Here is a 14,901-nt window from a genome sequence, read left to right on the forward strand (position 1 = left end):
ATGTTAAGTAAGAGCCTGAATTTTAGGGAAGTTTCAATCATCTATTAATGTCACTTGAACGAACAAATGCTTTTACCTGTCAAGACAGACTCTACTCCATTGTCTGTACGATTCATTTACCAGAAGTTAATTGCTTGCCAATCATAAGTGATTTACGAATCCATTTTCCTCACGGGTGACTGACCTTCAATTAATAGAAGATTTTAAAAAATACAAAAATCTATTTTATTTCTTTCCCCAAGAGTTTCATAGACGCCTTATTTCCAAGTACAGACCCTATCCAGACCTGTGTATTTTACAAAATTTTCTGATACCACAAGTCAACGGCTTCAAAGTTCTACGATATGTAAGTATCTCACAGTTATCCTGCTTAGTGTCAATTTTGCTCACTCGCCATTTGTTACACAAAAAGTGGTTAGCTACAGCAACCCTTGCACTTGGCCTCTGTCATGAATGTCTGCAAATTACTCCAGCTGCTTATAAAAATAAATTAGGGAGGTTATGATCTAAACCCACTAGCACTCATTTATAAATTACATTTCACTAACTAGTTTCTCAGCTTGAATAACTTGTATGATGCGTGTCTTATGCTGAAACAAGAAGCCAAGGAGATGGGGGAAGGGAGCAGTGAGTGATGTGCATTTAAAAACAGCTGTATAGACTACTTTTTTTTTTAAAAAAAAGGAAATCCTTTGTTCAGTATGTGATTCTTTGTAACTGCCACATGATAGAACCTAATTATTTAGATAGGAAATCGACTCCATGGCTATTTGGTCCCTGATGAACAGGGAAAGGGGCCTTCTTTTGCTTCCCTGTAAATTCTGACCTCTCTTTTTTTTTTTTTTTTTTGTAGCTTTAAAATCTACCTTTTTTTTAAGATTTTTAAGATTTTAAGACTTTTTAAGATTTCACACCCTCTGTCACTGTAAACGGGGTCACATTCTTTTCCAGTGAATAACACTAGCAACAAAAGAAACTCAAATTTATAAAGCCGCAGGCAGCTAAGGACCACTTTAGGGCTTCAGAGACATGACATGACAGTCACTCCTTGTAACAGGGCAGTCTACAGTTTGATTTATTTATTTGAGGACTAGGTAAAAATCAGGTAGCTCGGACCTGCCAAATTCATGCCAATTCCAGGTCCAGAGAACGAGGGAGTCAGATCTAAAGACAAGCTCCACTCCACCCTGCCTTAGCTCATGATATTCAGATTGGTATCTGTAACCAGATGTAGCTCACACATAATTCAGGATGGAGAAGAGGTGGTGTAATTTGGATCTGGGCCCATCTGTAATAGACAACTTACTAAAAAAAAATAACAACCAAAACAGCTGATACAACCAACATGAAAACATATTTAAGCTTTCTTCAAATAGATGATCAAACACTGAACTCTTTCAATTACTTTATTCCTCTGTTTACCTTCCCCAAAACCTGGAAGAAAGAACACACTAACTCAAAAAAACATTGAAACGTGAGTAGTTCATATTTTCTATGGAGTTCTTCAACTTCTGAGCTATGATTTCTTCTTCTGTGCAGTGGTGATGATTAGAAGAGAACAACGTGTACCTCAAAACCAGTAAGAATTTTATCTTTACATCAGTATTTGTTATGAACTTGCCTATTTTCCACATGCAAAAAATGAACTGTATTTTCTAGACAGTGCTGAAGAGTAGAAAGTGAAAAGGTTAAATACTCAGCAGAAGACCAAATTGCCAATTTTCCCCTCATCCATACACATGTTGGTAATTATTTTCCTCAGCAACATTATGCAATTTGTGACTCTGATGACTCTTAAAGGCAAATGTTTTGGGACTCTCTGAATTGTTGCTGGTTATACATCTACTTTTCAAATTCACCAGTGATCAAAGGCACATACAAGTAAATCCCTATGTGGATTATGTTTAAACCTGTTATTAGGATGAAAATAGAAAACAAAAAGCACTTCCATAATTTAAATTTGTTTCATTTACCTGTCAACACTCAGCTTCACCCCTTTGTGGATGGCAGGTTGTGTCACTCAGGAGTGCGACTGCAGCCACTGTCACATATATATTCTTCCCTGGGCTCAGCAAGAAGACATTTACTAACCATAGCAGCATCAAAACAGCAGGCAGGACATAAGCACACAGAAACAAAAGCTCCCAATATATTCTGATGTAGTTCTCCAGTTGACCTGGAACTCCCTTCCTATGTAAACAGGGTCAAAAGAAATCGACAACCTCATTTTTAGTTTTAATAGTATGCTCTGTTTTTTAAAAATCTTCTCACAAGTTTGTTCAGCTAGTTTTAGAAAAGTTTATTTTTGTAGCTTCCAAATATGCAAAGCTGAAATCTAATTCAAAAGGAGCCTTTATATTAAGTAAATATGAACTGTAGGTGTAACTAGTTTTAAGATATGTAACAGAAGATTTAATCATATTGTTCTCAGAATTTTGCTTCTCCAATTCAGCTTGAATTTGGCAAAATTGTACTTACTGATGACAAATCATTATATTTAAAATATACTTGCAATTCACTCAGGGATATTTATTTCACCTTCTATCTCTTCGTTTTTTGTTTGCTGACATGAAACTCCCTAATGCTTGGCCAGCTGCAGATTCTCTACCACACGTATTCATCTTTGCCCCTTCCCATTTCTCCTGTTCATTCATACCTTTTCTTGTGTTCCCATTTCTCCTATCCAGCAACAGGCCAAGGGACAAACCTTTTAGAAAGGAACACAAACACCAAAATAAAGGGTTTGGTAAAACAGACTAAATATTACTGCAAATTTGCTTAAATTCAGGAAACTATAAAGCCCTTGGGGGTTTTTTTATTCATAGATGATGTCAGAATCCATGTACTTTCTTTAGTGTTTCTTCTTACTTGCTATAATAAGCTGCTTCCTTAGGGGATCTAAGGACCTGTTGCTAGATAAAGTTTTTCTCCCCTAGAAGTAACATCGTTCTGTTCTCTCTAATTATATTCAGAATCTAATAGACTTGTCAAGATATTTTTTCATTTATATCTTTTTTACTATGAAGCTGTGTGAGAGAACATACTGTTACAGTTTTTCAAGCAAGGATACAAGCCTAACAGAGCCCATCCAGGCAGTGTCAAACTAAATGATACTGAAAATGAATGAAAAAAATGGTTCACTCGAGTTTTCATCCCCATGTGCTGGATTAGAGGTGGCTGCCAAGCAGATCTTGAAGGAAATTTAAAAAATATTGATTAAATATCGATCAATGGCATTCCATAAGCAAAAACTGGAGTACATCTAAAGTAGTGACTTAAATGTTCACATGCTGGCTAAAAGTCTTTGTCTGCTTTTTTTAATGGTCTCAGATAAAGGAAGTTTACAATTTTAGTATGCGGTTCCCTGAAAACATAAATTATTAGGTATAAGTATGCAGTGTCTGGAAGATAAAAAGAACAGTACAGACATATACTTAAGAAAGCAAGTGTTTATATGCTTGATACACTGTAGTTATAGTATATTACACAGAGTACACATGAGCTGCCTTGCCAAATTCAGATAGGATATAAATAGTGGTATTAGATGTTGGTGAAATTGTAAGTGGATACATATCAGTCTACTTTACAAGCAGTAATCCCTCTGCTGGCATTTAATATCACCACCTTCAGCAATCACTCTACCATCATGGACTTTTTCACGCTCCATCACGGAGAATTTTTGGTTAGAAATCCAACAGCTTTTGTATTACTAAGCGTTCCGTTTTTGTCAAGACTACGCTTTTCTAATTTCTGTATTTGCTCTTGCCTTGTCTAGCCTACTTCTGGCTTTGTCTATTCAATACCTGATATTCTGTCCTCTCTTTAGACACCAATTCCTTGTCCACTTTGTTAAATACCCATTCGAGTACTGGCTCAAATAACCTTAGTTACCTTCTCTGCTGCCACATATCCTGAATTTAGGTGAATCGTCTTCCACTGACACTGAGTATTCCCTGCTGCTTGCTCACTGTGTTGTCAGTGTGCTCCTCTGTTGTGCTGCCTGAGGACCTGCATGGACGCAAACATCCAGTGAATTTACTGAAGTAGAATCGTAAGGATGAAGTGACCAGAGCTGCACAATCCAAAGAAGTAATTTTATTTTGTAAATTCAAACACAAGATTGTTCTTTACAAGGGTCTGAAATTCCAACTTTCATATTCAAGTTCCCAAATGGCGTAGTGGTGTAATATTTTAATGATTATCCCCTCAAGCCATTCACAGTACACTTCGATTGAATCATCATTAGTTGCTTTCCTAGCAGCATAAAGCTATATGATCAATATATTTCATGACTTTGTTCAAAGGCAAATTGCAATGATTCTATTGCTCACAGAGTCATACCCAAACACTTTGATGCTTCCCTGAGTTTGACAAACGCAACCCCTTTTTAAGGCTTTGAAGAGTATATCTCATACCTATCCATCATCATGAAATGACCCCATCATTACAGTACAGGTCTGAGATTGCACATCCATTCATCAAACATCTTTCTTTGACCGTAATGGTAAATTCCAAGTTCATATTCATTTGTAAATTTTCATATAATACTTTTCTTTACTGCAAGCAGCAGACAATGTATCTGTGAAAGAATTAAGAACAGCAGCATCACAAATACAATCGATACTTTTCACAAAGGAGCCTCTCAATCAGAATTTGTTAGTACCACACATATTCTCATTTTTTAACAGATTGTAGGACAGTTCTCATCTTACGGGGCAGAGGGAGAGACTCTGCTCATACTGTCTTCCCTCCAGGTGGCTGGAGGGAAGAGTTAGCTGCCATGGGCTAAATATATTACCAAACTTTCTCAATTTCCTCAGTGGTATTTCCTCTAAGCAGTCCCATACACTCAGAAATTCCCCAAATCTGCCTTTTTATTTGAAAAAACAGCAGGCAAACATAAAGAGCCATACACTACTACTACAACTGCAGGTAACTACAGATTTCCTTGCAGGCTGGATGGAGAAAAAAAGAATCTGTGAAGGACTTTACAGAATGGAAAAGTTGAATTTGAAACAGACTCATTTTAAGTGACCTTAGGCTGACAACATAATGCTCTTCACCACAACTGCTTCTGCTGTGCAGCAAGTATTAGAGAGACAATAAAAGGCTAATGAAAAATACAGGCTATTCTTGAGTGTGCCATAAATAAAATAACTTTATTAATTAATAAAAATAGAGTATAAGCTAACTTCACGCTTAATGGGCTAGCTACAGAAATTGTTCATAAATTCAGTTACCTGGCATCAAATCTATCCAATCAGAACCTGTCCAATAGAAACTGGAAAAATTTGAAGAACAGTTGATCCATCCATGGCTTCCCTTATAAAAGCCTGAAAAAAAAAACATTCCACCTCAAAAAGTAGAAAGATTTGACTGGGGAAATGCTTAATTTTTTGCTGGTAGCAACTTACGAATGTGACTTCTGAGAAATTATTGATAGTGACAGAAAGAAAATTGAAGCTTTTGAGATGTGGTGCAAGCAAAGACTCTTGCATATCTCCTGGACAGAAAAGATGATAAATGCTCATATTAAATATATTATTGGAGAAAAGTAGACTTGGTTGTCAGAAATGAATAGGTGTAAATGTACGTGCTTTGGACACATCAGGAGTAGAGATGGAAATAACCTTGAGAATGTAATTATGGAGTGAATGGTGACAAGTCATCATAATAGCGAGCAGCTAGAAAGGAGGTGGATAGATGACACGCAGTAGGCTGCTGTGACTTCAGTTTCTGACTGCTCAAAACTAGCAACGGATCAAGGAGGCTTCTAAAAATTCTCCTATGAAATCACCAATAGGCAGGTGCCAATAAAATCATTTTACTTCCTTTGCAAGCAAAGGAAACAAGTGCAATTGTTCTGTCAACACGGTATTTTGCAAATTACAAGTGTATTTGCAAGTATACACTTTTTCACAATGGCTTAAATGTATTGACAATGACAATCCTTGTCATTTCTCAACGTGCCTTGATCCCACAAAAGTCCAGTGGCAAGTATAACTGCCCTATCTCCAAGTATGACTCAGAATAAAGACATTTTCAGACAGCACAGGAAAAAGCCCTCCTCACCAAAACCAGAGCAAAATAACATTTAGACAGATTATGGATAGGGATCAGTTTCAAAAGAGTGTATCATCCACATAGTATTTAGTCCTTCCCTTTATTCAGAACTGGTGGTACTCCATGAAAAGTCAGGGAGTTGTGGGACTCCCCTCTGTTCTAAGGAAGCTCTTTGCCTCCAGATGATTGTCTTCATGAGATAATACATATACACAAGTCCTCCTCCACCTTTTTACGGATTTTGCTTTGTCAGTGTAGATCATGGGAGACACACATAAGTCCCCATTTTCAGGACAAAACGTGCTTCCTGGTCTATTCTTAGATGGGAGTAATTTCACTGCAAATACCTTCTGGAATGGGACACCTTTTGGAGGTCTTTCATTATGGCAACGCACATTGCAAAGAAACCCACCTTTGACTCAGGTGAATGTAACCACTATTCTCAATTTACAGAGGATGTAAAAAACATCAGTTCTTTTATAAAAATAGGTAGTTCAAACAATCAGATGCTGTTATACACTGCAAAGCTTAATTAGAAACCTCAGGGATATCTCTGAAGGTCCAGTGCAGCAAACATTGAGGTTATAATTATAACTGGAGTAGCTGTGTGTGACTGCACACGTGGGGCAAACAACAGATGGACAAAGAGGAAAGATGACCAGAAATAAGGGCTAATATCAGAGTCAAAAAGCTGAGAGAGAAAGCTTTTTTTTTGCAAAACTGAGGACAAAAAACTATTTTCCATGGTTTGATTTTTACTGAGTTCAGAGGAACTGGTATTATATTGCAGGAAAAAAAGGTTTCCATGGGGGGGGGGGGGGGGGGGGAAGCAGGAAGCAACCTGCCAGGAAGAAACCTGCCAGAAAGCAACCTGCTAGATACCAAAAACTGGCTAAATGCTCGAGTTGAAAACAAGTAATTAAGCTTCCCCCCACCCCTTGACCTATTTGACTGTGACTAAAAAAACTTCATAGTGAAGGACCACACTCCACCACCTGGTTCTGCAAAGCAGGAGCTTTCAAGAGCATAGCTATTATTAGGAAGACAAGTGCTTTAGTGCTTTCCTAACCCACCAGATAGGATTTCTTACATGTCTGCCCAGTTGACTGACAGATATGACTTATTCTGCAGTTCATGACACGCTGTTGTGTCTTGATATGACTAGTTCTTGATCATTATTACTATCCATGTTTATTGTACTAACAAAGACCTGAGGACAGACATAAAGCTGTTCCTGGAAACATGCGCATAGCTTAATTTAATCAACATGAATTAAGGGATTTTCTGTGCTTAGAGTAATCACTCCATACTCTCTTCTGTTTCACCTGAAAGCCGTTTTGTTCTGAAAATTCTGTGCTGCATTATTTCTCCTACCAGTAAAAATACCACATTCTTCTTGGTACTTTCCTCTAACCTCTCCTGGCATGATAGAGCGAAAAAAGCACCCCACAAGACTGCCCCATAAGACTGCTCAGCACCCTTTATTTCAGTCTGCTTATAAATTATACTTGCAGTGGTAGTCTAAAATATATTAATAAACAAACAAGCAACAAACGGATTGGAGTAAATACATTCCAATAAAAATAATGGGAGCAAAAGTAAATAAATTCCAACATAAATTTGTCCAAGTAGGGACTCAATAAAATCTGTAAATACTAAAAGGACTGTGTTTTATTATTAGACAGAGTCATCCATTAAAATCCAAGGGATCATGTGAACCTGGCTACAGCTGTACAAGAAGCAGAGTCCAAGTCAGATCTCAGCTGCTTGCTGAAATTAGAAGGGTGAAGGTCAAGCAAGCAAAAGCAACAAACCAGACACTAGCAGCTGTAATCATATCTGCCAGCAGATTTCAGGACTATTCAGATTAAGAGTACCACAGGTCAGATTATCTGAAGCTTTTATGTTTGCACATTCTGAAAATGCCATGCATATATTCCAGCTAATTGGCAGTTAAGTGTTCATTCATACTTCCCTTAATTGGGTGTGATATCAGAACCACACGCTTTGTTTTAGCCCTTTAGAATTTCAAATGGTGCAGAAGTACCAATCCCGCTGCTTCTCTTCTGAGAAAAAACAGACCATTGCTTGATCATCCCATGATTACAGAATTTGCTCCTACTCTCTCAACCACTGCGCTGATCATGATTTGCCCAAGACTCATTCAAAACACCATATATCTGACTAACAGCGTCTAAATTAATGTCTATCCTAAGAGTGCTCTGACAGTTTTACATGAGTATGCTGGCAAAATACTCCAGCTGCAGACCTAGGGTATGTCAGCAAAGTTGTGTTTATACCAGAATCTACAGTCAGACAGCAAATTATACCAGGAATGGAAGAGTCTACCGGTAGAAACTCCACCTACATTTAATGGCTAAGGACTCCTAACAACATTGACGCTGAGGGGTGGTCAGTTTTCATACTGCTGACTAATCACTACCTGTGAAAGCAGAAATATAGTGTGAATCTATCCTAGATACTCAGCTTTCCACTGATGTATTTCGGGACTTTTTCTGTGTTATACTACAGATACAAAATCCTGAGAATTAAAAATATTCAAACATTACTCCACAGTAATTGCTAACTTCACTATTTATCTGAAGTCTGCAAGAAGATAGAGATCTTGGTCCACAACCAAGGGTACTCCAGTGTAGGGTTTGACAAACAACTTGCTCAAGGTGAAATAAAATTTTAATTAAATGAGCAAACTTTGCCTGGCACTTTCAAGTGAAATCTTTGAACTGCCACATCTAACTACATGTTAGTTACAGTGTACATATGCCTTAGAATGCAAAAATTTATCTTATTCTTCAGTGGAAAATAAAAGTGAGTACAAGTGCATGCTAGTGCCTCTGCACTGTGTTTGTCCTTAACTTAGGCTAAAAACAAGTTGTGGGAGAGTAGCCCTCTTCCTTTTCATTCTTATTCCTACTTCATGGTCTGTTGTATAAAAACACCTAGGTAAAGATGGTGTCACTTTCTGAAAAACTCATAACCACAAGATTACAAGGAAACATTATGACATTGTAGGTCACATTAATGACAGACCTAAAACACCGCTTTTCAATAAAAAATAAAAAATTACTTGAAAATAAACATTAAAACCCAGGAAGCTGAGAGACTTAGGTGAAATTTCTAGAATATGACACCCATAATACTTACAATTCTGCCGAAAGAGAAGCCTGCCTAACAACTTCCTAGCTTTATGCTTGGGTCATAAAAAAACCTCAAAGGTCACTTCAAATTTATTTCTTGTATCATTTTTACTAACTTACATTCTCTCTTTTTCCTCTTTAAATTGAAGACAGCTCCTATAGAGTTTTGATATGTACTTTCCTTTTTTTAGTTACAGGATTTGTTTCTGATTTATTGTGTTAATACAAGTGTATTAAAAATAAGGAATCTACACCAAATTAAATGCTTATATTAGTCATTTGATTTGGGAAGCAAAATACCTAATGTAACAAATGTAAGGATAAAAAAAAAAACAAATTTGTTCAAAGTATAATAGTTCTGACAGTACATATTATTTTACTGACACAAATAAGAGTTGATAGCTAGTCTGAGTACTTCAGCTCTAAGGCAAATCTAAACAGCAACTGAAGTTTAGATTAGGAAAAAGATTAAACACTTGGTGTTGGCTTTATTTGTTTATTAAATCAGTACAACCTTGTTAAAACTGAATCGTGTATCCCACTCCCTGGGTCCCCTGTCCATCATGAATGCCCCAATCCATCCATCCTTAAGCCTGAAGAGAATAATTTTATCTAAGCAAGGACTCACAGCCAGATTTAAATGCCTTGTCTGCCTTCTAGATTCCAAATCAGCGTCTGAGATCTCCTAAGTGCTCCTTGCAACTCTAATTCATATTCACTATAATCCTTCTCAGCTGGTTTCATGCAGGTTATGGACATTGAAGGCTTTAACTCCCCTAGGACAACACGACAAGGAGATAATGAACGCAGGTGTAGGAGAGATGTCCCACCCACATGCTATTACACCACAAGTACCTGAGAGCTCTTCAGTATTTATACATTTTCCTCCCACACCGTGTAAATCCACAATTTGTCATACTTCACCATAATCTCACTTACCTACCCCTCTCCATCCCCTCACTCTCCTGCCTCCCTCCTGCGTGGCTGGCAGGCCATGCTGGCCCCTCTGCTGTGCCCAGCAAGGCCCCAGTCACACACCCCTGTGGAGAAACCCATCCCTCCATGCAGACTGGTCCCAGCCTTTAATTTGCTCTACGGAAAATGCATTAGAGATTTCCAGAACTGAGGAGAATGATACTTCTAGCCAAACTGAGAAGAATGATGCTTCTAGCCAGTTCGAGTAATCAAGAACAAGCAGCTGAAGAGCCTAAATTAGTCTTGATCAGTTAAAAGTCATCTTTCAGTTGTCACCCATCCTCTCTGAGCAGGGTGGGCATCTGGAAAACCCTTTCCAGCCACCTATACTTAAGACACACAGGGCACATAATGCAGCTTCAGAACAGACAGATATATCCCACTTTGCCACTGATTTTCCAGACATACCCCATCTCTTGAAAATATAAAAGAATATTAAATTACAAAGACATTTTGCATGGAAGGATTTCCTGAGTCGGCTCGCGAGGGCTCCTTCGGTCTGCATATTCGAGTTGCTCCTGAAGATTTATAACTAAATTAGCGTTTGAGAGACTCATCTGCTAACAGGGAAGAAGAAAAATTTGGACGTTGATGCTGCTCTTCCCCCCCCATCTCTCTGAGGACGGGCTATTTACTCCTACCTTCCATAGCACCCTTCGACCACCCCACGCACCGTTTCCCCCCCATTTTCTTATTCATCGCGTCGACCAGGCCCCACCGCCGGCACCAGCTGCCTGAGGAACCGGCCGAGACGGCGCAGCCATGAGCAGCCCGGCTCCCTCAAGAAGCACGAACATGTCTCCCCCCCGCGCCTCCCGCACACCGCCCTGCCGCCGGCCCCCTCCCCGCTAGCCGGCCCCACATGTCTCCCGCACACCGCCCAGGCCTCGCCGTGGCCGCCGGACGTTGCCCCATTAGGAGAGAGCGCCACGGGGTCGGGGCCCGGCCGGCGAACGATCCCCCTCAGGCCGCGGCCCGGCCGCTCCGGGGGTTTTGGCGCCAAGCGGGAGGCAGCGCTGCGGCGGCCGTGGCCGGTACTGCCCGCCGCCGCCGCCCTGCGCGGGGCTCGGCGGGCTACAAGACTTACTGGCCGGCCTCGCCCCTTGCCCCGCGGCTGGGGCTGGGGGATCCTGGCTGGGCGGCGCTGCGGGCCCGGCCCCAGGCCTGAGGGCGGGCGGGCGGGCCGGGGGGAGGAGGGCGGCGCGGCGCCGAGCGGAGCCTCCTCCCGGGCTGTTCTTCCCCGGCCGGACGGAGAGCGGCACTGTGTCCCCGCGGCGCACGCTCCGCCGGAGCCTCCCCCTCTCCCCGGCCGCCGCTGCCGCCACCGAGCAGCCTCCCCCTCCTCCCCCCGGCCCTCCCTCCCCGAGCAGGAGCCGCCGCCGCACCGCGGAGCAGGGAGGCGGTGGGAGCAGCCAGGGCAGTGGCCGGCGGGGGTGGCGGCGGAGCGGCGAGGACCACCCGGCACGGAGGCTACTCAATGCTGCACCTTCCGGAGCTGCATGAGGTAAAGGCGGCTCCGGGTCCCGCTTCCCTCCGTCCCCGCTCCACCCCCCCCCCCCCCCCTCCAACCCCCTTCCCCGTTGCCCGCCGGGGGGGTGCGTGCGCCGAGACGGAGGGTGGCGGGGGGCTCTTTGTGGGCCAGGCCGGGTGCGGGGCGAGGCAGGGGGCTGTGGGGCGAAGGGACATGAAGTTGCGGGAAACAAATGGAAAGTGGAGAGTGGCCTGGCCCCCTCCCCGGGGGGGCTCCCGCCGCCACGGGGGGGGCGGGCGGGGGGCCCGGCGCCGGGCTGAGGGGGGGGGGGGCGGCGGGGGTGTTTTGTTTGTGCTCGCCACCGCCTCCCTCCCTCCTTCCCTCCCTCCCCCTCTCCTGTTGGTTTCTCTGCCTCCTGATAGTTTTGAGGCCTAACTGTTTAGGCCTCGTCTCCCGGCTCCGGGGCCGGCGTGCCGGCTTCAAACCCCCCCGCACCCCTCCGGGGCCGGGAATTGCACCCCGCGGGCCGTAACGTGCCCTCGGCCGCGGGGCATCCTTCGATGGAGCCCGAAATTTCATTGTAAAAAAATCCCGTCGGCTCCGAACTAACAGTGTTGGGGCTGGAGCAGCCCCGCAATGAAAGGAGGCAGCGGAGGGGGGGGAATGGAGGGGGCCGGAGTTGCGGGGAGCGGCGGCGGCTGCGGACCGGGCCGCGGGGCGGGGGGATGCGGCGGCGGCGGGTGGGGGGGACGGACGATCAGCGGGGCCTTCTGCGAATTGAGGGTGAGAAATGGGAAAAAAAAAGAGGGGTTAGAAAGTCGTTTCCATTCTGCTGAACTTTTGTTTTCTGACCGATAGAGGCCGGTAGAGGACTGTGGAGAAGGAAAGTTTATCACCAGCAGCGCCAGGATGGACTTCCCTGCTACCCAACCAAAACCTGCTGCCGATGGTAAAGTCATCTACTACCCTCCCGGAGTGAAGGAGATTACGGACAAAATTACCAACGATGAGGTGGTTAAACGGTTAAAGGTGAGCAGTCCTGACCACCATCCCCTTCCCTGCAACTTTTGCTTCTTAAGGTAAACATTTTATCACGGGAAAGGAGAACTGCCAGAGAACTGTTTCCTTGTCATAGTTGAAATGTCTCTTCCTTGCCTGCAGACCTTTATGGGAATACCACTTCCTTGCTTTTCCATAAAAGAGGAGGAGTCGTTTTTGTAATATGTGACTGCACTCTTGTGAGTTTTCTCAAAGCTGGAGTTTAATACATTAAACTGCTAATTTGTGCGTGAAATACATCCACAGTTTTGGGGAAAGGTCCGAAGTGGAATCATAAGCAACAATTGCAGGATATCTTAGTGAAAATTTTTGTTGGTAAGCTAGAATTTTTTTGTGGGTGCAAGCACTTCGAGCAAGCGTAGTTGAGTGGGGGAAACAAGTAGATCTAGATCTTTCTTGACTGAAAAGATAGCACCGTTCATAAACAGTGAAGATTAATTTCTGGAGCTTATCGATGGAAGTTTTTAATTGCTTTGTATGTAAAACCTGCCTCAGATTTTGCAATTTGATATAATGCATACTGTTTCTTTCCTATTCGGTACAACTGGTGCTTAGCAAAGTTGCTAAATTTTCATAAGGAAAAGGGACTGTTACAAAAGCGTCTTCTCTGCTCGCTTGACAGCATCCTGGGGGACTGGGAGGCTTATCTCTGTTTTTTACTTTTTTAATCCCTTTTTTCACTGGAAACATGAGATGCTACTGTGATACAATAGTGTTATTTCTTAACTCTATGCTGAAAATAGAGAATAAAGTGGAGCATTGATCAAATATTGGCACAGCTCATTAGTTAACGCCATGGTCTTTGGACCAGAAAGTTGTCGTAACCTGGGATTTGGTCCCGTGCCCAGGGTGGAGATGTAGTAATAATTTTTTAGAGATCGGAAATACTCTCTCATCTGATGATCTGTTTGCCATCATAACAGTGACCTCACAAAGACAGAAAAATAGAAATCATGGTCTTGGCTAGTCAGTTAGTACATCGAAAAATGTTTTACCTATAAATGTGAAGAGAATGTAGGCTTTATGCTTTGCTTTCAAAGCAGCAAGGCACGTGTCGGTTGTTTCTTTGAAAACGAGCCTTGTTGTCTGATTACAGTTTTGAAAATTATTGAATGGACAAGTCCAGCATAGTATTTTCAAAACTCCAGTGGAATATTGCCAGTTACAGGAGAAGATCCTAGAGTTTTCATCATTTGGATGGAGACCTTGAATCAAAGTCTGTGTGGAATGGGGGAAGAGAGCAGCTTTGAGGTGCTCATTGAAACGGGTATTTTATTTTGTCCCAGTTGAAGAGCTTGCAATGGTGAGCTTGCCATTCCTAGAAAATAGGAGTAAAAGAATTTCAAAGTCATACATACATACATGTTTTGCCAAATTCACATGTGTGTGTTGGACATAATTTTCAGGCTAAGAGCAGATTTTTTTCTTTCTGTCATTTTTTTAATGAACTACTGTTAAGGAATTCACGTGACCTCAAGACCATAGACTAAATGGAAACAAATACTTTGCCTAGTGGACCTGTCATCACTGAAACAACAGAGGAAGACTTTTCTTATCTTATTGGTACTGCTTAAGCTGAATTTGAGGGATGTTTTTGGTCAGATACTGGCTTTACTGAAGCATCAAGAAAATTGGGAAGTACTGTACACTTTAGAACTAAACCAACAAGTATTTTTGTCCTTATGTTTTTGCATAGACATACATATAATCTTTATTTATGAAATCAAAATCTTTATATCAACTTGATTTATAAAAAAACACTCACTTTGGCATGTGGAATATAATGATGGTGCAGTGCATGGGATGGAAATGCTTGAAAAAGCTTTGTTCAATTAAAAGATAACTTTCCACAACTTTAAATATGACTTGATGTTAAAAACCAGCTTTTGCAGAATGTACAAATTCAGGCATGAATCAATCCTTGAAACTGTAGGCTTTTTGCCGCCTTCTTGGTCATGCATGATCTAAAGATGCTCTGTGTGTCTCTTACAGAAGATGCGTGTGTGACTTGGTGTTTTGACCACCACTTTGGGTCAGTTCCTGCAAATTTTTCTTTTTTTAGCTTCTTGAAGTCATGGTCAACTTAATTGGTTGCAAATTTGTGTGCTTATTAGCAACTTTTCTGATATCACATCCGTATTTTTGTGTCCAGACCTCTTCTCGTAATGAAGGCTT

At 42.0% G+C, this 14,901-nt stretch overlaps 1 protein-coding gene and 1 long non-coding RNA gene across 4 annotated transcripts in view; one reads left to right on the forward strand and one right to left on the reverse strand.

Moving 5' to 3' along the window:
• Positions 1–1,501: 1,501 nt before the first annotated feature.
• LOC128910670 (uncharacterized) lies at positions 1,502–10,913 on the reverse strand. Of its 2 annotated transcripts, none has more exons than XR_008466819.1 (6): positions 9,850–10,913; positions 5,241–5,333; positions 4,416–4,579; positions 3,892–4,008; positions 2,657–2,707; positions 1,502–2,062 (listed from the first exon to the last, which is right to left on the reverse strand). It is a non-coding gene; the product is annotated as an uncharacterized LOC128910670 (long non-coding RNA). The 2 variants fall into 2 exon arrangements; XR_008466818.1 differs by having other exon boundaries at positions 1,502–2,190.
• Positions 10,914–11,478: 565 nt separating this feature from the next.
• PDS5A (PDS5 cohesin associated factor A) overlaps positions 11,479–14,901 on the forward strand; it is an 81,115-nt gene continuing 77,692 nt past the window's right edge. Inside the window, exons 1-2 of one of the 2 annotated variants that reach the window (XM_054202292.1) lie at positions 11,479–11,700; positions 12,526–12,696. In XM_054202292.1, coding sequence (XP_054058267.1) covers positions 11,674–11,700; positions 12,526–12,696 — 198 coding nt within the window. In that variant the 5' untranslated portion in view covers positions 11,479–11,673. The remainder of the gene's footprint in view (positions 11,701–12,525; positions 12,697–14,901) is intronic. The other variant, XM_054202291.1, reaches the window with a different exon arrangement.

Source organism: Rissa tridactyla, chromosome 5 (assembly GCF_028500815.1).
Source record: "Rissa tridactyla isolate bRisTri1 chromosome 5, bRisTri1.patW.cur.20221130, whole genome shotgun sequence".
NCBI lineage: Eukaryota > Metazoa > Chordata > Aves > Charadriiformes > Laridae > Rissa > Rissa tridactyla.